This window comes from Oncorhynchus tshawytscha, linkage group LG12, assembly GCF_018296145.1.
Source record: "Oncorhynchus tshawytscha isolate Ot180627B linkage group LG12, Otsh_v2.0, whole genome shotgun sequence".
In the NCBI taxonomy this organism is placed as follows: domain Eukaryota; kingdom Metazoa; phylum Chordata; class Actinopteri; order Salmoniformes; family Salmonidae; genus Oncorhynchus; species Oncorhynchus tshawytscha.
In genome coordinates, this window is record NC_056440.1 from 10,975,039 (window position 1) to 10,999,783 (window position 24,745).

Sequence of the window (24,745 nt, forward strand, 5' to 3'; positions counted from 1 at the left end):
GTGATGGCACTATTTGTGATGGCACTATTTGTGATGGCACTATTTTGTGATGGCACTATTTGTGATGGGTCTATTTGTGATGCCACTATTTTGTGATGGGTCTATTTGTGATGCCACTATTTTGTGATGCCACTATTTTGTGATGGGTCTATTTGTGATGGAACTATTTGTGATGCCACTATTTGTGATGGCACTATTTTGTGATGGCACTATTTTGTGATGGAACTATTTGTGATGCCACTATTTGTGATGGCACTATTTTGTGATGGGTCTATTTGTGATGCCACTATTTGTGCCCTGGTCAAGAGGAGTGCACTAGAAAGGGAATATGGTGCCATTTCTGCCTAGACCCAATGGAGGAAGGAATATGACCTAGTTTTTAAGCCAGTTTGTTACAGTGAGGGAAAAAAGTATTTGATCCCCTGCTAATTTGGTATGTTTGCCCACTGACAAAGAAATGATCAGTCTATAATTTTAATGGTAGGTTTATTTGAACAGCGAGAGACAGAATAACAACAACAAAAATCCAGAAAAACGCATGTCAAAAATGTTATAAATTGATTTGCATTTTAATGAGGGAAATAAGTATTTGACCCCTCTGCAAAACATGACTTAGTACTTGGTGGCAAAACCCTTGTTGGCAATCACAGAGGTCAGACGTTTCCTGTAGTTGGCCACCAGGTTTGCACACATCTCAGGAGGGATTTTATCCCACTCCTCTTTGCAGATCTTTTCCAAGTCATTAAGGTTTCGAGGCTGACGTTTGGCAACTCAAACCTTCAGCTCCCTCCACAGATGTTCTATGGGATTAAGGTCTAGAGACTGGCTAGGCCACTCCAGGACCTTAATGTGCTTCTTCTTGAGCCACTCCTTTGTTGCCTTGGCCGTGTGTTTTGGGTCATTGTCATGCTGGAATACCCATCCACGACCCATTTTCAATGCCCTGGCTGAGGGAAGGAGGATCTCACCCAAGATTTGACGGTACATGGCCCCGTCCATCGTCCCTTTAATGCGGTGAAGTTGTCCTGTCCCCTTAGCAGAAAAACAACCCCAAAGCATAATGTTTCCACCTCCATGTTTGATGGTGGGGATGGTGTTCTTGGGGTCATAGGCAGCATTCCTCCTCCTCCAAACACAGCGAGTTGAGTTGATGCCAAAGAGCTCCATTTTGGCCTCATCTGACCACAACACTTTCACCCAGTTGTCCTCTGAATCATTCAGATGTTCATTGGCAAACTTCAGACGGGCATGTATATGTGCTTTCTTGAACAGGGGGACCTTGCGAGCACTGCAGGATTTCAGTCCTTCACGGCGTAGTGTGTTACCAATTGTTTTCTTGGTGACTATGGTCCCAGCTGCCTTGGGATCATTGCCAAGATCCTCCCGTGTAGTTCTGGGCTGATTCCTCACCGTTCTCATGATCATTGCATGGAGCCCCAGGCCGAGGGAGATTGACAGTTCTTTTGTGTTTCTTCCATTTGCGAATAATCACACCAACTGTTGTCACCTTCTCACCAAGCTGCTTGGCGATGGTCTTGTAGCCCATTCCAGCCTTGTGTAGGTCTACAATCTTGTCCCTGACATCCTTGGGGAGCTCTTTGGTCTTGGCCATGGTGGAGAGTTCGGAATCTGATTGATTGATTGCTTCTGTGGACAGGTGTCTTTTATACAGGTAACAAACTGAGATTAGGAGCACTCCCTTTAAGAGTGTGCTCCTAATCTCAGCTCGTTACCTGTATAAAAGACACCTGGGAGCCAGAAATCTTTCTGATTGAGAGGGGATCAAATACTTATTTCCCTCATTAAAATCAAATCAATTTATAACATTTTTGACTTGCGTTTTTCTGGATTTGTTGTTGTTATTCTGTCTCTCACTGTTCAAATAAACCTACCATTAAAGTTATAGACTGATCATTTCTTTGTCAGTGGGCAAACGTACAAAATCAGCAGGGAATCAAATACTTTTTCCCCCTCACTGTACTACACTAAACAACAAAAAATTACGCAACATTTAAAGTGTTGGTTTCATGAGCTGAAATAAATGATCCCAGAAATGTTCCATACACACCAAAAACGTATTTCTCTAAAATTGTGTCGCAGGAAAAACTTAATGATGGTGTTGGAGACGTGTGTGTCATTCCCTCAGTCGTGGGTAAACAGGGAGTACAGGACTAGACACGCACCCCTTTGGGGCCCTCTTGTTGAGGGTCAGCGTGGCGGATGTGTTGTTGCCTACATTCGCCACCTGGGGGTGTCCCTTTAGCTCAATGCGAATGTTGTCTGAAATCCATGACTTCTGGTTGGGATATGTACGTACAGTCACTGTGGGGACGATGTCGTCGATGCACTTATTTGTTTTTATAGTAAAGGTGTTCTAGAGTTTTGTATGTGTCTCTGTGTGTGGCCTAAAGGTGATCTAGAGTGTTGTATGTGTCTCTGTGTGTAGAGTGAAGGGGATCTAGAGTTTTTTTTTGCCTCTAATTGGGCATGTGACATGCTGGTAGAAATGAGGTAAGACAGATTTCCATTTTCCTGCATTACAATAACCGGCCACTAGGAGTGCCAGCTCATTGAGTGCGGTTTTAGTGCCAGCAGCAGTTTGTGGTGGTAAATAGACAGCTATGAAAGTTTTAGTTAAAAAGAGAAGTTGAAAGGGGGGTGGGGGGTCTGAGGGGTAGAGGGTGGGGGGTCTGAGGTGTAGAGGGTGGGGGTCTGAGGGGTAGAGGGTGGGGGGGTCTGAAGTAGTATTGTATGATCAAAGGAGGAGTGAATTGTGCCACTGACAGAGAAGAATGCTATGGATGGTGTGACTTGCATTTAGATGTCCTTTGAGAGAGGAGGACTAGAGGTAGCCATGGAAGTAGGCCCTGTTTTGATCCTATTAAAAACCCAAATCAGCTCACTCCTACACGGGGAGAGAGAGTGGGATAAGGGGCTGGGAGTAGGATTTTGGGGATAGTGGGAAGCAGGTTTGTCCCCCTTCTCTGTCATCTTCTCACATTTGAACTGAATCGATGATGTGGTTTATTATCTTGTTGTGGTTAAATATTTGATTTGAAAGTCAGAAGGAAGGCAGTCTTTGGGGAGAAAAGTAAAACTCTCTCAACCACGTGACTTGAATATTATTTGAACATTAGTATTTCACTGTATTTCACTTCACAAAAATATATCATCTTCTCCCATAATAGTAGTACTATTTTTCTAAAGCGCTTGAGGCAAACAAACAAACAAAACCAACAAGAATAGGCTTGCATCCATAATCCATCTGTTAAAACTACAGTCTGGGATTCAAACAACAACATGATCATCCTTTCATTGTATTTATTGATTGAGAGTGTGTTAGGCATGGGTGATATCCACCTTCTTACCAACCTTGTGTCATACCGGGATATCAAGTAATACCTTCCCTGAATACAAGGGGCGCTATTGTAATCCGAATGTTAGCAATGCTAACAAGTACATGTACAATCCCATAGAGAACTAAACGTTTACCAGCACACTGTGAACATTTTAAAGTCTCTGATCTAAACTATTTGCAGGACAGAAATCCCATCTGTAAAAGTTTGTGAGTGTTTTTGGTGACAAGCCAAATTTGTTCAGCCTCCTGAGGTTGAAGAGGAGCTGCTGCACCTTCTTCACCACACTGTCTGTGTGGGTGGACCAATTCAGTTTGTCCGTGATGTGTACGCCGAAGAACTTAAAACGTTCCACCTTCTCCACTACTGTCCCGTCGGTGTGGATAGGGGGATGCTCCCACTGCTGTTTCCTGAAGTCCACGATCATCTCCTTTGTTTTGTTGACGTTGAGTGTGAGGTTATTTTCCTGACAACACACTCCGAGGGCCCTCACCTCCTCCCTGTAGGCCGTCTCGTCGTTGTTGGTAATCCAGCCTACCACTGTAGTGTCGTCTGCAAACTTGATGATTGAGTTGGAGGCGTACATGGCCACGCAGTCGTGGGTGAACAGGGAGTACAGGAGAGGGCTGAGAACGCACCCTTGTGGGGCCCCAGTGTTGAGTATCAGCGGGGTAGAGATGTTGTTTCCTACCCTCACCACCTGGGGGTGTCCCGTCGGGAAGTCCAGGACCCAGTTGCACAGGGCGGGGTTGAGACTAGAGGTCGACTGATTATGATTTTTCAACGCCAATACCGATACCAATTATTGGATGACCAAAAAAGGCTGATACCAATTAATCGGCCGATTTTTACATATATATTTGTAATAATGACAATTACAACAATACTGAATGAACACTTATTTTAACTTAATATAATACATCAATAACATTAATTTAGCCTCTAATAAATAATGAAACATGTTCAATTTTGTTTAAATAATGCAAAAACAAAGTGTTGGATAAGAAAGTAAAAGTGCAATATGTGCCATGTAAAAAAGCTAACGTTTAAGTTCCTTGCTCAGAACATGAGAACATATGAAGGCTGTTGGTTCCTTTTAACATGAGTCTTCAATATTCCCAGGTAAGAAGTTTTACGTTGTAGTTATTATAGGTCTATTTCTCTCTATACCATTTGTATTTCATATACCTTTGACTATTGGATGTTCTAATAGGTACTTTAGTATTGCCAGCCTAATCTCGGGAGTTGATAGGCTTGAAGTCATAACAGCGCAATGCTTAAAGCACAGCGAAGAGCTGCTGGCAAATGCACGAAAGTGCTGTTTGAATGAATGCTTACGAGGCTGCTGCTGCCTACCATCGCTCAGTCAGACTGCTCTATCAAATCATAGACTTAATTATAATATAATAACACACAGAAATACGAGCCTTTGGTCATTAATATGGTCAAATCTGGAAACTATCATTTCGAAAACAAAACGTTTATTCTTTCAGTGAAATACGGAACCGTTCCGTATTTTATCTAACGGGTGGCTTCCATAAGTCTAAATATTGCTGTTACATTGGACAACCTTCAATGTTATGTTATAATTATGTAAAATTCTGGCAAATTAGTTTGCAACGAGCCAGGCGGCCCAAACTGTTGCATATACCCTGACTCTGCGTGCAATGAACGCAAGAGAAGTGACACAATTTCACCTGGTTAATATTGCCTGCTAACATGAATTTCTTTTAACTAAATATGCAGGTTTAAAAATATATACTTCTGTGTATTGATTTTAAGAAAGGCATTGATGATTATAGTTAGGTACATTCGTGCAATGATTGTGCTTTTTTTGCAAATGTGCATTTGTTAATTCATCCCCCGTTTGGCGAAGTTGGCTGTCTGTGATAGGAAGAAATGGTCTTCACACAGTTCGCAATGAGCCAGGCGGCTCAAACTGCTGCATATACCCTGACTCTGTTGCACAGAACACAAGAGAACACAAGAGAAGTGACACAATTTCCCTAGTTAAAGTAAATTAATATTAGCAGGCAATATTAACTAAATATGCAGCTTTAAAAATATATATATATATACTTGTGTATTGATTTTAAGAAAGGCGTTGATATTTATGGTTAGGTACATTGGTGCAACGACAGTGCTTTTTTTCGCGAACGCGCTTGTTAAATCACCCGTTTGGGAAAGTAGGCTGTGAATCAATGATAAATGAACAGGCACCGCATCGATTATATGCAACGCATGACAAGCTAGATAAACTAGTAATATCATCAACCATGTGTAGTTAACTAGTGATTATGTTAAGATTGATTCTTTTTTATAAGATAAGTTTAATGCTAACTAGCACCTTACCTTGGCTCCTTGCTGCACTCGCATAACAGGTGGTCAGCCTGCCACGCAGTCTCCTTGTGGAGTGCAATGTAATTGGCCATAATTGGTGTCCAAAAATGCTGATTACTGATTGTTATGAAAACTTGAAATCGGCCCTAATTAATCGGCGATTCCGATGAATCGGTCGTCCTCTATTCGAGACCCAAGGTCTCAAGCTTAATGTCGAGTTTGGAGTGTACTATGGTGTTAAATGCTGAGCTGTAGTCGATGAACAGCATTCGTACATAGGTATTCCTCTTGTCCATATGGGTTAGGGCAGTGCGATTGTGTCGTCTGTGGACCTATTGGAGCGGTAAGGATGTCAGGTAGGGTGGAGGTGATATAGTCCTCGACTAGTCTCTCAAAGCACTTCATGATGACGGAAGTGAGTGCTACGGGGCGATAGTCGTTTAGCTCAGTTACCTTAGCTTTCTGGGGAACAGGAACAATGGTGGCCCTCTTGAAGCATGTGGGAACAGCAGACTGGGATAGGGATTGATTGAATATGTCCGTAAACACACAAGAAAGCTGGTCTGCGCATGCTCTGAGGACGTGGCTGGGGATGCCGTCTGGGCCTTGCGAGGGTTAACATGTTTAAATGTTTTACTCACGTTGGCTGCAGTGAAGGAGAGCCTGCAGGTTTTGGTAGCGGTCCGTGTCGGTGGCACTGTATTGTCCTCAAAGCGAGCAAAGAAGTTGTTTAGTCTGTCTGGGAGCAAGACATCCTGGTCCGCGACGGGGCTGGTTTTCCTTTTGTAGTCCGTGATTGACTGTAGTCCCTGCAACATACCTCTCGTGTCTGAGCCGTTGAATTGCGACTCTACTTTGTCGGTATTGGAAAATCATCCCGTGGCGATTTCAATACCAAACCAAACATCAGGGTTGTATTCATTAGTGCACACCATCATAAAAATGTTTAGCAACGAAATACAAAAAATTGCCTTTCTCATTGGGCAAGTTCAGCTGGTCCCTCCCTGTTTGAGTCCATTTTCTGCTGTTTGGTGCCTAGTGAATACAAACCAGTTGTTTACAATTTTGTCTTTTGGCTGTAACAGGAGCATGGAGAGTGTTGGCTGTGTAATGGGATACCCATGTGAAAGACTGCCTCCCCTCGGGGCGGGCAGGGTAGAACTAGAGATACCTGAGAGAAGAGGGAAGGGAAACGGGGGTTAAAGGGAGAGGAGGACGAGGGGAGAGGAGTAGTAGGGAGAAAGAGGGAGAGGAGAGGATGAGAAGGGGGGGGGGGAAGACAGGTGTGGAGAGGATGAGAAGGGGCGGGGGATAAGACAGGTGTGGAGAGGATGAGAAGGGAGGGGGATAAGACAGGTGTGGAGAGGATGGGAAGGGGGGATAAGACAGGTGTGGAGAGGATGGGAAGGGGGGATAAGACAGGTGTGGAGAGGATGAGAAGGGAGGGGGGATAAGACAGGTGTGGAGAGGATGGGAAGGAGGGGATAAGACAGGTGTGGAGAGGATGGGAAGGGGGGATAAGACAGGTGTGGAGAGGATGAGAAGGGTGTGGAGGGGGGAAGGGGGGATAAGACAGGTGTGGAGAGGATGGAGAAGATGGGAAGGGGGGGGGGGATAAGACAGGTGTGGAGAGGATGGGAAGGGGGGGATAAGACAGGTGTGGAGAGGATGAGAAGGGAGGGGGGAAGGGGGGATAAGACAGGTGTGGAGAGGATGGGAAGGGGGGGGATAAGACAGGTGTGGAGAGGATGGGAAGGGGGGGGGGGGGATAAGACAGGTGTGGAGAGGATGGGAAGGGGGGGGATAAGACAGGTGTGGAGAGGATGGGAAGGGGGGGAGGGATAAGACAGGTGTGGAGAGGATGAGAAGGGAGGGGGATAAGACAGGTGTGGAGAGGATGGGAAGGGGGGGAGATAAGACAGGTGTGGAGAGGATGGGAAGGGGATGGATAAGACAGGTGTGGAGAGGATGAGAAGGGAGGGGGATAAGACAGGTGTGGAGAGGATGGGAAGGGGGGGAGATAAGACAGGTGTGGAGAGGTAGGGGAGAGAGGATGGGAAGGGGGGATAAGACAGGTGTGGAGAGGAGAGGATGAGAGAGGGAGGGGGAGATGGGTTGTGAGGAGACTGAAAGAAGATATGGGAGGGAGAGGTAGAGGGAGAGGAGAGGATGAGAGAGGGGAGGGGAGATGGGTTGTGAGGAGACTGAAAGAAGATATGGGAGGGAGAGGAGAGGATGAGAGAGGGGGGGAGAGATGGGTTGTGAGGAGAAGAGAAGACTGAAAGGAGAGAGGGTAGAAGGGGAGGGAGAGGTAGAGGGAGAGGAGAGAAGAAGAGGGAAAGGGAGGAGAGCAAGGAGATGGAGGTGAAGGGAGGACAGGAAGGGAAGGGAGGAGAGGACAGGAAGGGAAGGGAGAGGAGGGAGGAGGGGATGGGAAGGGAGGATGGGAAGGGAAGGGAGGAGAGGATGGGAAGGGATGATTGGATGGGAAGGGAAGGGAGGAGGAGAGGAGAGGAGAGGATGGGATGGGAAGGGAAGGGAAGGAAGGGAAGGGAAGGGAAGGGAAGGGAAGGGAAGGGAAGGGAAGGGAAGGGAAGGGAAGGGAAGGGAAGGGAAGGGAAGGGAAGGGAAGGGAAGGGAAGGGAAGGGAGGTTAGGATGGGAAGGGAGGAAGGGAAGGGAAGGGAGGTTAGGATGGGAAGGGAGGAGAGGATGGGAAGGGAAGGGGGAGAGGAAGGGAGGAGATGATGGGAAGGGAGGAGAGGAAGGGAGGAGAGGATGGGAAGGGAGGAGAGGAAGGGAAGGGAGGAGAGGAAGGGAGGAGAGGATGGGAAAGGAGGAGAGGATGGGAAGGGAAGGGAGGAGAGGATGGGAAGGGAAGGGAAGGGAGGAGAGGATGGGAAGGGAAGGGAGGAAGGGATGGGAAGGGAAGAGAGGAGAAAAGCAAAATGGAGCAGTGAAGTGTCATGGTGGGCAGTGCTTTTCCCAGCAGTGGGGCCTAGAGGGGATAGCTGCTGGAGCACATGACGAGCTCTGCTGTTTCTGGACTGTGGGCTTGTGCACCGAAACGGCGACCCACTTCACTAGATCACCAAAACAGTAGCACCAAATCTCTCATCCGAACCCACCTCAACCTCCCAACCTCTCTGTAGCAATGTGGCAGCAGTAGAGATGGAGGTAATGGTGGCTGGTGAGGGCCAGCCAATAAAATAACAACGCTGCCCCCATCAACAACAGGAGGCACTCTGGTGTGCTGGGAGAGGACCAATACAATGGAACAGTGTTTCAGACCTCAGACGCAGGCAGGAAGGGAGGGAGGCAGGAAGGGAGGCTGGCAGAGAGCCAGGTAGAGAGACAGGTAGAGAGGCAGGCCGGCCGAGAGCCAGGCCGGCAGAGAGCCAGGCCAGCAGGCAGAGAGGCAGGCCAGCAGGCAGAGAGGCAGGCAGAGAGGCAGGCCAGCAGGCAGAGAGGCAGGCCAGCAGGCAGAGAGGCAGGCCGGCAGAGAGGCAGGCCAGCAGGCAGAGAGCCAGGCCGGCAGAGAGCCAGGCCGGCAGAGAGCCAGGCCGGCAGAGAGGCAGGCCGGCAGGCAGAGAGGCAGGCCAACAGGCAGAGAGGCAGGCCAGCAGGCAGAGAGCCAGGCCGGCAGAGAGCCAGGCCGGCAGAGAGCCAGGCCGGCAGAGAGGCAGGCCAGCAGGCAGAGAGGCAGGCCAGCAGGCAGAGGCAGGCCAGCAGGCAGAGAGGCAGGCCAGCAGGCAGAGAGGCAGGCCAACAGGCAGAGAGGCAGGCCAGCAGGCAGAGAGGCAGGCCAGCAGGCAGAGAGGCAGGCCAGCAGGCAGAGAGCCAGGCCAGCAGGCAGAGAGGCAGGCCAGCAGGCAGAGAGCCAGGCCAGCAGAGAGCCAGGCCAGCAGGCAGAGAGGCAGGCCAGCAGGCAGAGAGGCAGGCCAGCAGAGAGCCAGGCCAGCAGGCAGAGAGGCAGGCCAGCAGGCAGAGAGGCAGGCCAGCAGGCAGAGAGGCAGGCCAGCAGGCAAAGAGGCAGGCAGAGAGGCAGGCCAGCAGGCAGAGAGGCAGGCCAGCAGGCAGAGAGGCAGGCCAGCAGGCAGAGAGGCAGGCCAGCAGAGAGGCAGGCCAGCAGGCAGAGAGGCAGGCCAGCAGGCAGAGAGGCAGGCCAGCAGAGAGGCAGGCCAGCAGAGAGGCAGGCCAGCAGAGAGCCAGGTTTCCCTAAAAAACTGACAAAGGAAAAAAAGAACAAAAACATATAAAATAATTTATCTTTCGTCTCCATGTTTCATCATTTTCCTTTAATTTGAAGAGGTTGAATGTATCTAACTAGAGAACAGCACCCCTCTGTCTCTGTATGTGTGACCTATCTGATGCTGTATGGTCAGAAAGAGGATGGTATGGTTGCCTCCTGTAGTATTGAATGTGAGGGAAGCCTTCGAGCATTTGGCCTCCCTTGATGAAAAAAAAAGATAAAATAATAGCCAATCAGCGTTGAGCTAAACTGAGTGAGCTCAACTGTGAATGGTCCTTCTACACCAGAATAAAGTGTCAATGGAAGCCAGCTTGGTTTTGGCTTCACATCACATCAACATAACTGACAGAAAAAGCTTGTTGCATATCATTGTGTTTTTTTCTTCTTCCAGCTGGCTAAAATTGTCCCTTTCCTAAATTAGTCATGGAACTAGATAGGGATTTGGACTTGTTGTTTTACTTAATTCTCTGTACAATGATTATAACAGTGATTCTGATCCAACCATTAATTAATACGTTGTGCCCCTGAGAGGCCTGAGAGGATGGAAGTTCAATATGTAGCTACATGTAGAAGGCTAATGTTAACTAGCCAACGTTGTCCATGAAAGGAAGTTAGGATATCGAGCAAGCAATTTAAGCCAGGTAGCCAAGGACAACAAAAAATAAATGCGTATATACTGTATGACAGAGTGATCGACCATTTCGTCAACATGAACGAGATGAGAATGGTATTGGAGTAAACATGTTTTTTTCTACTGGCACACACACACACACACACACACACACATACATACACACATACACATACACACACACACACACACATACACACACACACACACACACACACACACACACACACACACACACACTCACACTCACACTCACACTCACACTCACACTCACACACACATACACACACACACAATCTTGTACAGCTGAACTAGTGGGTGGACACAATTCAGTCCCATTAATAACCCTATTTTCCCTAAACCCTAACCTGTACTCTTACCATAACCATAACCCAAAAACCTAACCCTAACCTGTACTCTTACCATAACCATAACCCAAAAACCTAACCCTAACCTGTACTCTTACCATAACCATAACCCAAAAACCTAACCCTAACCTGTACTCTTACCATAACCATAACCCAAAAACCTAACCCTAACCTGTACTCTTACAATAACCATAACCCAAAAACCTAACCCTAACCTGTACTCTTACAATAACCATAACCCAAAAACCTAACCCTAACCTGTACTCTTACAATAACCATAACCCTAAAACCTAACCCTAACCTGTACTCTTACAATAACCCTAAAACCAAACCCTAACCTGTACTCTTACCATAACCATAACCCTAAAACCTAACCCTAACCTGTACTCTTACAATAACCATAACCCTAAAACCTAACCCTAACCTGTACTCTTACAATAACCATAACCCTAAACCAAACCCTAACCTGTACTCTTACAATAACCATAACCCTAAACCAAACCCTAACCTGTACTCTTACAATAACCATAACCCTAAACCAAACCCTAACCTGTACTCTTACAATAACCATAACCCTAAAACCTAACCCTAACCTGTACTCTTACAATAACCATATAACCCTAAAACCTAACCCTAACCTGTACTCTTACCATAACCCTAAATCCAAACCCTAACCTGTACTCTTACAATAACCATAACCCTAAATCCAAACCCTAACCTGTACTCTTACAATAACCATAACCCTAAATCCAAACCCTAACCTGTACTCTTACAATAACCATATAACCCTAAAACCTAACCCTAACCTGTACTCTTACAATAACCATAACCCTAAACCAAACCCTAACCTGTACTCTTACAATAACCATAACCCTAAACCAAACCCTAACCTGTACTCTTACAATAACCATAACCCTAAAACCTAACCCTAACCTGTACTCTTACAATAACCATAACCCTAAATCCAAACCCTAACCGTAGCTCCTAACCCTAAAATGAACCCTAGCTCATAACCCTAAACTTAATTCTAACCCTAACACAAATTTTTAAACCTAAACCAGAAAAATCATTTGACCTTGTGGGCACCAACAAATTGTCCCCGGTTGGTCAAAAAAAAATGGTTTACTATTCTACACACACACACACACACACACACAGACACACACACACACACACACACACACACACACACACACACACACACACACACACACAGAGGCACACACACACAGAGGCACACACACACACACCTGCACAAACTTGTAACAAATGTAATAAGTAACATTTAATTACAAAATTAAAAAAATAATTGAAACATATATTGATTATCTTGCAGGAGCTTTCCCTGGATCCCTAGAATGACATTGCTCTGTCATGGGTGATATTATTTATTTGTTGTGATATTAACACTGTGCTCTGTCGTGGGTGATATTATATACATGTTGTGATATTAACACTGTGCTCTGTCGTGGGTGATATTATTTATTTGTTGTGATATTAACACTGTGCTCTGTCGTGGGTGATATTATTTATATGTTGTGATATTAACACTGTGCTCTGTCGTGGGTGATATTATTTATATGTTGTGATATTAACACTGTGCTCTGTCATGGGTGATATTATATACATGTTGTGATATTAACACTGTGCCCTGTCGTGGGTGATATTATTTATATGTTGTGATATTAACACTGTGCTCTGTCATGGGTGATATTATTTATATGTTGTGATATTAACACTGTGCTCTGTCATGGGTGATATTATATACATGTTGTGATATTAACACTGTGCTCTGTCGTGGGTGATATTATTTATATGTTGTGATATTAACACTGTGCTCTGTCATGGGTGATATTATATATATGTTGTGATATTAACACTGTGCTCTGTCGTGGGTGATATTATATATATGTTGTGATATTAACACTGTGCTCTGTCGTGGGTGATATTATATATATGTTGTGATATTAACACTGTGCTCTGTCGTGGGTGATATTATATATATGTTGTGATATTAACACTGTGCTCTGTCGTGGGTGATATTATATATATGTTGTGATATTAACACTGTGCTCTGTCGTGGGTGATATTATATATATGTTGTGATATTAACACTGTGCCCTGTCATGGGTGATATTATGTATATGTATATATATATATATATATATATATATATACTGTGATATTAACCTTATGGTTCCCCTCTGTTTTAGATGCATCCACTGGGACTGTGTAACAACAATGATGAGGACGACCAATACGAGTATGGCTGGGTGGGAGTGGTAAAGCTGGAGAAGCCTGAACTGGACCCCAGCTGTCTCACTGTCCTGGGAAAGGTGAGCAACACATCTATTGTACATACGCACATGATGCTGTGTGTCTGGGTAAGTGCTGGGTAATAAACCTGGCCCCTATGTCAAGTACCTCAGACTAGGAGTGCTGACATCAGGTATGTCTTGTTACATACCAGTAGACAGAGAGAGAGAGACTGCTCCAGAAAACAACCCTCCACCTCATCCTGTCAGGTAGATTCAGCCTGGGTGAAGACAACTTGTTTCTCTTCTTAATTAAAACAGTATTTATCTCTGATCCCTGGTTGTCAAGGGAGCTATTCGTTCACGCTAGGATGGGTTTGTTTTGTTTTTCACCTCCTTCCCTCCAAGAATTAGAAGAGAGGAATTTAATCCTTCACTTGTCTCTCCCCCTCTCCCTTCCACCCCTCTGTCTCTTTACCCCTCCCCCAGACCCCCTCTGTCTCTTTACCCCTCCCCCAGACCCCTCTCTGTCTCTTTACCCCTCCCCCAGACCCCTCTCTGTCTCTTTACCCCTCCCCCAGACCCCTCTCTGTCTCTTTACCCCTCCCCCAGACCCCCTCTGTCTCTTTACCCCTCCCCCAGACCCCCTCTGTCTCTTTACCCCTCCCCCAGACCCCCTCTGTCTCTTTAACCACTCCCCCAGACCCCCTCTGTCTCTTTACCCCTCCCCCAGACCCCTCTCTGTCTCTTTACCCCTCCCCCAGACCCCTCTCTGTCTCTTTACCCCTCCCCCAGACCCCTCTCTGTCTCTTCACCCCTCCCCCAGACCCCTCTCTGTCTCTTTACCCCTCCCCCAGACCCCTCTCTGTCTCTTCACCCCTCCCCCAGACCCCTCTCTCTCTTTACCCCTCCCCCAGACCCCCCTCTGGAGTCCAGAGTGGTATTTTATCATGGCTTTAATTAAGTGTCCATCCTAATGGAACATACCACTTTTCCCCGAGGGACAGGGGGAGACTATGGTCTCATTTATCCTGGACACACCTGGCCTGTCCTTGCCAGTGACAGGAAGAGGGCAGTCGTTGAAGGAGAGCCGTATAGACATGCTTATGGATGGGGCACTTTCTCTGGAGGCCGCGGTTAGAGGTTGGTTAGCGCTCGGCGCTAGCTTGTGAGTAAGGCAGAAAAGAACAGAACACGCAACACATCAGGGCTGGAAGCTGAACTAATGGTTATGCTACAACAGAAGCACTCAATCACTCGAAGCAACTTGTACTTTACATCAGGAATAGAACGTAGTGTTGCACAATAGGTTCCTTCCTCCTCTCTGAAAGTGACCACTGTATCAGTTGTTGTCGTCGACATGGTGGTCAAGTGTTTGATTAGGTCAAGTGTTTGATTAGGTCAAGTGTTTGATTAGGTCAAGTGTTTGATTAGGTCAAGTGTTTGATTAGGTCAAGTGTTTGATTAGGTCAAGTGTTTGATTAGGTCAAGTGTTTGATTAGGTCAAGTGTTTGATTAGGTCAAGTGTTTGATTAGGTCAAGTGTTTGATTAGGTCAAGTGTTTGATATACTGTACTGTACAGCAGTGAGGCCTCGACTGGAGTGCTGCTGAGCTGATACTTGGGGGCATCACAGGGATCTGAATGATCTTTTCTCTATGGAGGCAGGCGGCCATGTTGGATTTGGGGGATATTGTTTTAGTTTGGTGCAAGAGCAGAGCCCATCCAGCAGAGCTGTGCCCCCCCCATCAGAGGGATATGTTGTGAAAGTGCCCCAAGTGACAGCATCCATCCCCTCATTAGAGTGGACAGGAAAGCAAGGAGTTGAAAGGAGGGAAACGAGGAGTAGAAAGGGACGAAACGAGGAGGAGAAAAGGAGGGAAACGAGGGGAAAAGGAGGGAAACGAGGAGAAAGTAGAGAAATTAGGATAAAAGGAGGGAAACGAGAAGGTACCGCGGCTGCGTGGTTTGTTTTTAGAAGAGTAGACACTGCTGGGCTATAATTAGTGTGGAGAGGAGATGGGGAAGCCTCTCCATTGTTGGATGGCAGACCAGACCCAGGAAGAGCCCAGGCACAGCTGGGGGCCCGTAGTGTTCCCAGAGCCAGACTTAGCCATTACTGAACTGTATTACAGCCGGACTTTCATCCAGACACAGCCCAGAGAGCCCCTGCCAGCCAAGCCACAGACTGTAATCCCTGCTAGGCTCAGACACAGCTGAGATACCCCCTCGCAACACCACATCCAAAGCTACCCTGCCTTGTCCAATCTAGCCTCCCCCTGTATATCCCCCTTCTCAGCCTGCCCCCTATATCTGAACTCCCAGGCCCAACTCTCCCCCACCCTCTCTCTCTCTCTTCCCCACCCTCTCTCTCTCTCTCTCTCTTCCCCACCCACCCACCCTCTCTCTCTCTCTCTCTCTCTCTCTCCACCCACACACTCTCTCTCTCTCCAACCCACCCTCTCTCGCTCTCTCTCTCTCTCTTTTCCCCACCCTCTCTCTACCTCTCTCTTCCCCACTCTCTCTCTCTCTCTCTCTCTCTCTCTCTCTCTCTCTCTCTCTCTCTCTCTCTCTCTCTCTACCCCACCCCTTTTCTCTCTCTATTCCCCTCTATCTCTCTCTTCCCCACCCTCTCTCTCTCTCTCTTCCCCACCCTCTCTCTCTCTCTCTCTCTCTCTCTCTCGCTCTTTCTCTCTCTCTCTCCCCCACCCACCCTCTCTCTCTCTCTCTCCAACCCACCCTCTCTCTCTATCTTCCCCTCTCTCTCTCTCTCTCTCTCCCCCACCCACCCTCTCTTGCTGCTATCTTAATTCCAGTTCCATTTCCAGAATCTCAATGGCTGAATTTAACCCTACAAATACCAACCTCCTACATTCTCTACTGAAATGAAAAACATAGCAGCCAGGGTCTACAAACTAATTGTACTGTAGCTGACCCAGCATCAGAGGCAGGTTTGAGGAAGAGAAGGCAGGAATGAGAGGAAAGTGTGCAGGAACAAGAGGATAGAGAGAAGGCAGGGAGGGTGGAAGGAGGGGGGAGCTGGCCTCCACACCAAAGCGGTGTTTTGTCACATATATGCAAACAGTTTTTTCCGGTTCTTCCTGTCTGGTTCCTGTGAGAGCAGCAGAGCTGTTGACCTGTTGACTCCCCACAGTTGCCTCCCTCCTGCGTGCCGCACACACAGGGGCCCCCTCTAGAGCAGGGAAACAAGGATGCAATGGAAGATTGGGTCCTCCCTTGTGTTGTAGTTGCAGGTATCTGTGGAAGAGTTGTTTTTGGAGCATTGTAGATGGACATTGTGCTGTGCATTTACACATGTTGTGTGAAGAACTAGTTTTGTCTAGAGAGCTGTAACTATACCTATACCTGTTATTTGTGTAGACTAGAGACTTAACGCACAGTCAATTTGTGTTTCTGTAAAGTGTTGTGTATTAGTGTAGTGTTAAACCGTATCTGGGATTACGTTGTGTATTCCAGTCCTAACTAGCCTGGCTGGGGTATATGTTCCTAACTCCCTGGTACTCCCTTCCTCCTCTCTCGCTCTCTCTCTCTCTCTCTAATTCAATTGAAGGGGCTTTATTACCATGGGAAACATATGTTTACATTACCAAAGCAAGTGAAATATTAATAAACAAAAGTGAAATAAACATATGAACAGTAAACATTACCCACACAACAGTTCCATAAGAATAAAGACATTTCAAATGTACAGTGTTGTAACGATGTGCAAATAGTTAAAGTACAAAAGGGGAAATAAATAAACATAAATGTAGGTTGTATTTACAATGGTGTTTGTTCTTCACTGGTTGCCCTTTTCTTGTGGTATTGCTTGCTGCTGTGATGGCACACTGGGGTATTTCACACAGTAGTTATGGGAGCTTATCCAAATTGGATTCGGTCTCATGTAACAAAATTTGAAATGGTGTTTTTGTACATTGGATAAAAGTAGAGACTGTATATTGTATATCATACACTACATTTGAGGAACAATGAGAAAGTAATTCTGCTTTGAAAGTTGTAACCTCACTTATGAGAAAATGGCATTTGAATGTTTTGGTACCTACTGGAGAGCTCTTCTTTGTCTACATCCATTCAGCATCGTTCACACCCTCTTAAGCTTTAGCCCAGCCCATCTCTTTAAAGATTCTTTAAAACAACCAAAGACTGGTTTATACTATTTAATCTGGAGTGCTAGAGTGTGCTCGGGGCGTTCGTAAACATAAAGTGTTGTCACAGTCAGAGCGTGCGCACACTGGACACTCTGAGGAGTTGATCCAAACGTTCTGACCTAACAAACTCAGTCAAGCACCCAAGCTAACTGGCTAACATTGGCTAGCTACTTCCAGACACAAATGAGAGAACACCCCACTCTGAACATTTGACTCACCCTAGCAGAGCTGGTTAGGCTGTTTTTATGTTATCCAGAGTGTTGGTGACTGCAACTATGCTGCTGGCAATAATTGAATTATGCTTAATTGCCAACATTTACTGACACCAGCCATATTCAACGGGTGTTGAGCATTCGTAAATTCGTCTGTTATTCTGCGCTTTGGCACTCAGATGAGAGTGCTCTGAAATCAGAGTAGATAGCCAGAGCGAATTTACCAGCTGTGTCTAATGATAGTTGTCGCAGTGACATCATGAACATTCTATTGAAATGGCTACTTGCATAGTGGAGTCTTTTGTTAAGACATGTAGCTAGCTAGCTAACGTTAATGGCTACTTGCATAGTGGAGTCTTTTGTTAACACATGTAGCTAGCTAGTTAACGTTAATGGCTACTTGCATAGTGGAGTCTTTTGTTAACACATGTAGCTAGCTAGCTAACGTTAATGGCTACTTGCATAGTGGAGTCTTTTGTTAACACATGTAGCTAGCTAGCTAACGTTAATGGCTACTTGCATAGTGGAGTCTTTTGTTAAGACATGTAGCTAGCTAGCTAAGCAATGAACCATAATCCCAGCTCATGATGTTACTACTCTGCATGAATCTGCAGGTAGCTAACCAACCAGGTTCAATGTTAGCTAGCTAACATTAGGCTATAACTAGCAAAGCAAATGTCTCTGAGATACTAATAATAATATTACTACGCAGATCATACACGTAACGTTAGCTAGCTATCTAACAGTACACTTTAACTTGAAATGAAACTACTTTCTGACCAAATTAGAAACATGTAATATCTGAAAATGTACCTAGCTAGACTCTCTCACCCGTATACATGGATGGACGCTTCATCCTCTCTGTCACGGTTGCCATGGTTGCCCTTAGTTTGAAGATGTAATCCGGAGAGAGGTGTTTCATACAAAGCCTTCTGTGTGTTCTCTTTTCGACTTTGTCTGCATATTTGCAATCAAACGGCAGAATTTTCTCCATCTCCTTAGCTATCGTACTCTGCTTCCACTGATTTCAAAACTCGGTCTTCCAGAAAGTGGAGGGCAACACTTATGCAGTTTTACTACGTGATATCCTTCAACAAAGCTACGTTAGAAAGGATTACCTACACATACTGACCAGCTCATGTTATAGACAGAAGCGTGCTACATGGCAGACCAATCCAAAATCATCTCTCGGCATGTCCAGCCCACTCATTAACTCAGCCAATCAAGGTTGCTGACTTTTTCCGTGGCTAAACCAACTAAGATAGTAATTTAACAATTGTATTCGTATTTACAGATGGAATACACGTTTATTATTTAAGGCACATGAAAGTTCACATGTTCCAGAAGACATTTCTGCTAAAAAAACATATTTTTATTAAAAATATATAATTATGTTCAAATTGCTCTCCTGTGAAGTAGCGACACGCGACATATGCCTAGTTTCCCGAAACGAGTGAGGGAAATACGTGTCTCTAATATGTCATACATTTGGCAGGAGGTTAGGAAGTGCAGCTCAGTTTCCATCTCCTTTTGTGGGCAGTGAGCACATAGCCTGTCTTCTCTTGAGAGCCAGGTCTGCCTACGGCGGCCTTTCTCAATAGCAAGGCTTTGCTCACTGAGTCTGTACATAGTCATAGCTGTCCTTGAGTTTGGGTCAGTCACAGTGGTCAGGTATTCTGTCACTGTGTACCCTTTGTTTAGGGCCAAATATAATTCTAGTTGCTCTGTTTTTTTTGTTAATTCTTCCCAATGTGTCAAGAAAAAATTATATTTTTGTTTTCTCATGATTTGGTTGGATCTAATTGTGTTGCTGTCCTGGGGCTCTGTGTGGTCTGTCTTTGTGAACAGATGCCCAGGACCAGCTTGCTTAGGGGACTCTTCTCCAGGTTAATCTCTCCCTGACCGGTTATGGCTTTTTTATTGGAGGCTTGGGAATCACTTTCTTTTAGGTGGTTGAAGGAATTTAACAGCTCTTTTCTGGATTTTGATCATTAGCAGGTATCATCCTAATTCTCCTCTGCATTCATTATTTGGTGTTTTACGTTGTACACAGAGGATATTTTTGCAGAACTCTGCATGCAGAATCTTAATTTGTTGTTGGTCCCATTTTGTGAAGTCTTGGTTGGTGAGCGGACCCCAGATCTCACAACCATAAAGGGCAATAGGTTCTCCAACTGATTAACGTATTTTTAGCCAGATCCTAATTGGGAGGTCGAACTGTATGTTCCTTTTGATGATGTTGAAGGCTGTTCTTGCCTTGTCTCTCAGATCGTTCACAGCTTGGTATGTATCGTTTTTTGTGTGCTCCAGAGTAACAGTGTCTAGATGGAATTTGTAGTTGTGGACTTTTTTTGGAACAGCATTATTTAACTTACTGAGATTTACTGTCAGGGCCCAGGTCTGACAGAACCTAGAAGATCTAGGTGCTGTTGTCGACGCTCCTTGGTTGGGGACAGAATCACCAGATTATTGGTGAGGTGCTTGGGCTGCGGTTGGCGGCCACATTGTCCCCGACCGGCATGAGTGCTTTCGCTCTCTCCGTTTCAACCCTCCTCCTCCTCCTCATCCCTTTTTCCCATGACATCATGACATCATGACATCACCCCTAACCAACTTTTCATTCAGTAGAATAAAATAAGAAGTGCATAGTACAAAAATAGTAACGGGAGTCAGAATAAAAATGCCTAACAACAATAATGTCAACAAGGGTGGTTTGTGTCAGAATACGAGTCTGTCTGATTTCCCCTCATAGCCTTTTCATGTTCTCCAACCCCCCTCCCCCACCCACACACACACAAACACACACTGATATGGGCCATGTACTCTACTCTGCCCTTACAAGAACACAGATGTAATCTATGAACCTGTTGCTGGCTGCGAGGCTGAGGAATATGGGCAGCTACCATGACACCTCTCAGACAACCTGTGCTGGAGCCCCTCTCCTCACACAATTGAAGTCATGTGAAGTATTTGATTTATTCCAGGGTATAGATCCTCTCCAGTTAATAGTGCCTAGCTAGCAGCCTCCCCTGTCTGTCTCTTGTTCTGCCCCTCTGTTGGCAGAGCCTGCATGGGGTTCTCCTCTCCAGTTAATAGTGCCTAGCTAGCAGCCTCCCCTGTCTGTCTCTTGTTCTGCCCCTCTGTTGGCAGGGCCTGCATGGGGTTCTCCTCTCCAGTTAATAGTGCCTAGCTAGCAGCCTCCCCTGTCTGTCTCTTGTTCTGCCCCTCTGTTGGCAGGGCCTGCATGGGGTTCTCCTCTCCAGTTAATAGTGCCTAGCTAGCAGCCTCCCTGTCTGTCTCTTGTTCTGCCCCTCTGTTGGCAGGGCCTGCATGGGGTTCTCCTCTCCAGTTAATAGTGCCTAGCTAGCAGCCTCCCTGTCTGTCTCTTGTTCTGCCCCTCTGTTGGCAGGGCCTGCATGGGGTTCTCCTCTCCAGTTAATAGTGCCTAGCTAGCAGCCTCCCTGTCTGTCTCTTGTTCTGCCCCTCTGTTGGCAGGGCCTGCATGGGGTTCTCCTCTCCAGTTAATAGTGCCTAGCTAGCAGCCTCCCCTGTCTGTCTCTTGTTCTGCCCCTCTGTTGGCAGGGCCTGCATGGGGTTCTCCTCTCCAGTTAATAGTGCCTAGCTAGCAGCCTCCCCTGTCTGTCTCTTGTTCTGCCCCTCTGTTGGCAGGGCCTGCATGGGGTTCTCCTCTCCAGTTAATAGTGCCTAGCTAGCAGCCTCCCTGTCTGTCTCTTGTTCTGCCCCTCTGTTGGCAGGGCCTGCATGGGGTTCTCCTCTCCAGTTAATAGTGCCTAGCTAGCAGCCTCCCCTGTCTGTCTCTTGTTCTGCCCCTCTGTTGGCAGGGCCTGCATGGGGTTCTCCTCTCCATTTCTCTCTGTCTCTGCCCCTCTCTCTCTCTGTTGGCACAGCCTGCATGGGGTTCTCCTCTCCATTCCTCTCTGTCTCTGCCCCTCTCTCTCTGTTGGCACAGCCTGCATGGGGTTCTCCTCTCCATTCCTCTCTGTCTCTGCCCCTCTCTCTCTGTTGGCACAGCCTGCATGGGGTTCTCCTCTCCATTCCTCTCTGTCTCTGCCCCTCTCTCTCTGTTGGCACGGCCTGCATGGGGTTCTCCTCTCCATTCCTCTCTGTCTCTGCCCCTCTCTCTCTCTGTTGGCACAGCCTGCATGGGGTTCTCCTCTCCATTCCTCTCTGTCTCTGCCCCTCTCTCTCTCTGTTGGCAGGGCCTGCATGGGGTTCTCCTCTCCATTCCTCTCTGTCTCTGCCCCTCTCTCTCTCTGTTGGCAGGGCCTGCATGGGGTTCTCCTCTCCATTCCTCTCTGTCTCTGCCCCTCTCTCTCTGTTGGCAGGGCCTGCATGGGGTTCTCCTCTCCATTCCTCTCTGTCTCTGCCCCTCTCTCTCTGTTGGCAGGGCCTGCATGGGGTTCTCCTCTCCATTCCTCTCTGTCTCTGCCCCTCTCTCTCTGTTGGCAGGGCCTGCATGGGGTTCTCCTCTCCATTCCTCTCTGTCTCTGCCCCTCTCTCTCTGTTGGCAGGGCCTGCATGGGGTTCTCCTCTCCATTCCTCTCTGTCTCTGCCCCTCTCTCTCTGTTGGCAGGGCCTGCATGGGGTTCTCCTCTCCATTCCTCTCTGTCTCTGCCCCCTCTCTCTGTTGGCAGGGCCTGCATGGGGTTCTCCTCTCCATTCCTCTCTGTCTCTGCCCCTCTCTCTCTGTTGGCAGGGCCTGCATGGGGTTCTCCTCTCCATTCCTCTCTGTCTCTGCCCCTCTCTCTCTGTTGGCAGGGCCTGCATGGGGTTCTCCTCTCCATTCCTCTCTGTCTCTGCCCCTCTCTCTCTGTTGGCACAGCCTGCATGGGGTTCTCCTCTCCATTCCTCTCTGTCTCTGCCCCTCTCTCTCTGTTGGCATGGCCTGCATGGGGTTCTCCTCTCCATTCCTCTCTGTCTCTGCCCCTCTCTCTCTGTTGGCAGGGCCTGCATGGGGTTCTCCTCTCCATTCCTCTCTGTCTCTGCCCCTCTCTCTCTGTTGGCAGGGCCTGCATGGGGTTCTCCTCTCCATTCCTCTCTGTCTCTGCCTCTCTCTCTCTGTTGGCAGGGCCTGCATGGGGTTCTCCTCTCCATTCCTCTCTGTCTCTGCCCCTCTGTTGGCAGAGCCTGCATGGGGTTCTCCTCTCCATTCCTCTCTGTCTCTGCCCCTCTCTCTCTGTTGGCAGGGCCTGCATGGGGTTCTCCTCTCCATTCCTCTCTGTCTCTGCCCCTCTCTCTCTGTTGGCAGAGCCTGCATGGGGTTCTCCTCTCCATTCCTCTCTGTCTCTGCCCCTCTCTCTCTCTGTTGGCAGAGCCTGCATGGGGTTCTCCTCTCCATTCCTCTCTGTCTCTGCCCCTCTCTCTCTGTTGGCACAGCCTGCATGGTGTTCTCCTTTCCATTCCTCTCTGTCTCTGCCCCTCTCTCTCTGTTGGCAGAGCCTGCATGGGGTTCTCCTCTCCATTCCTCTCTGTCTCTGCCCCTCTCTCTCTGTTGGCAGAGCCTGCATGGGGTTCTCCTCTCCATTCCTCTCTGTCTCTGCCCCTCTCTCTCTGTTGGCAGGGCCTGCATGGGGTTCTCCTCTCCATTCCTCTCTGTCTCTGCCCCTCTCTCTCTGTTGGCACAGCCTGCATGGGGTTCTCCTCTCCATTCCTCTCTGTCTCTGCCCCTCTCTCTCTGTTGGCAGGGCCTGCATGGGGTTCTCCTCTCCATTCCTCTCTGTCTCTGCCCCTCTCTCTCTGTTGGCAGGGCCTGCATGGGGTTCTCCTCTCCATTCCTCTCTGTCTCTGCCCCTCTCTCTCTGTTGGCAGGGCCTGCATGGGGTTCTCCTCTCCATTCCTCTCTGTCTCTGCCCCTCTCTCTCTGTTGGCAGGGCCTGCATGGGGTTCTCCTCTCCATTCCTCTCTGTCTCTGCCCCTCTCTCTCTGTTGGCAGAGCCTGCATGGGGTTCTCCTCTCCATTCCTCTCTGTCTCTGCCCCTCTCTCTCTGTTGGCAGAGCCTGCATGGGGTTCTCCTCTCCATTCCTCTCTGTCTCTGCCCCTCTCTCTCTGTTGGCAGAGCCTGCATGGGGTTCTCCTCTCCATTCCTCTCTGTCTCTGCACCTCTCTCTCTGTTGGCACAGCCTGCATGGGGTTCTCCTCTCCATTCCTCTCTGTCTCTGCCCCTCTCTCTCTGTTGGCAGGGCCTGCATGGGGTTCTCCTCTCCATTCCTCTCTGTCTCTGCCCCTCTCTCTCTGTTGGCAGGGCCTGCATGGGGTTCTCCTCTCCATTCCTCTCTGTCTCTGCCCCTCTCTCTCTGTTGGCAGGGCCTGCATGGGGTTCTCCTCTCCATTCCTCTCTGTCTCTGCCCCTCTCTCTCTGTTGGCACAGCCTGCATGGGGTTCTCCTCTCCATTCCTCTCTGTCTCTGCCCCTCTCTCTCTCTGTTGGCAGAGCCTGCATGGGGTTCTCCTCTCCATTCCTCTCTGTCTCTGCCCCTCTCTCTCTGTTGGCACAGCCTGCATGGGGTTCTCCTCTCCATTCCTCTCTGTCTCTGCCCCTCTCTCTCTCTGTTGGCAGAGCCTGCATGGGGTTCTCCTCTCCATTCCTCTCTGTCTCTGCCCCTCTCTCTCTGTTGGCACAGCCCGCATGGGGTTCTCCTTTCCATTCCTCTCTGTCTCTGCCCCTCTCTCTCTGTTGGCAGAGCCTGCATGGGGTTCTCCTCTCCATTCCTCTCTGTCTCTGCCTCTCTCTCTGTTGGCAGAGCCTGCATGGGGTTCTCCTCTCCATTCCTCTCTGTCTCTGCCCCCTCTCTCTCTGTTGGCAGAGCCTGCATGGGGTTCTCTCTCCATTCCTCTCTGTCTCTGCCCCTCTCTCTCTGTTGGCAGAGCCTGCATGGGGTTCTCCTCTCCATTCCTCTCTGTCTCTGCCCCTCTCTCTCTGTTGGCAGAGCCTGCATGGGGTTCTCCTCTCCATTCCTCTCTGTCTCTGCCCCCTCTCTCTCTGTTGGCACAGCCTGCATGGGGTTCTCCTCTCCATTCCTCTCTGTCTCTGCCCCTCTCTCTCTGTTGGCACAGCCTGCATGGGGTTCTCCTCTCCATTCCTCTCTGTCTCTGCCCCTCTCTCCTTGTTGGCAGAGCCTGCATGGGGTTTCTCCTCTCCATTCC

General features: G+C 47.9%; 1 protein-coding gene across 1 annotated transcript in view; it reads left to right on the forward strand.

Annotated features, from left to right (window-relative positions):
• The window catches only part of LOC112263905 (E3 ubiquitin-protein ligase znrf3-like), a 215,983-nt gene that overhangs the window by 128,925 nt on the left and 62,313 nt on the right, over window positions 1–24,745 (forward strand). The window contains exon 2 of the mRNA XM_042331336.1: window positions 13,160–13,282. Coding sequence (XP_042187270.1) covers window positions 13,160–13,282 — 123 coding nt within the window. The remainder of the gene's footprint in view (window positions 1–13,159; window positions 13,283–24,745) is intronic.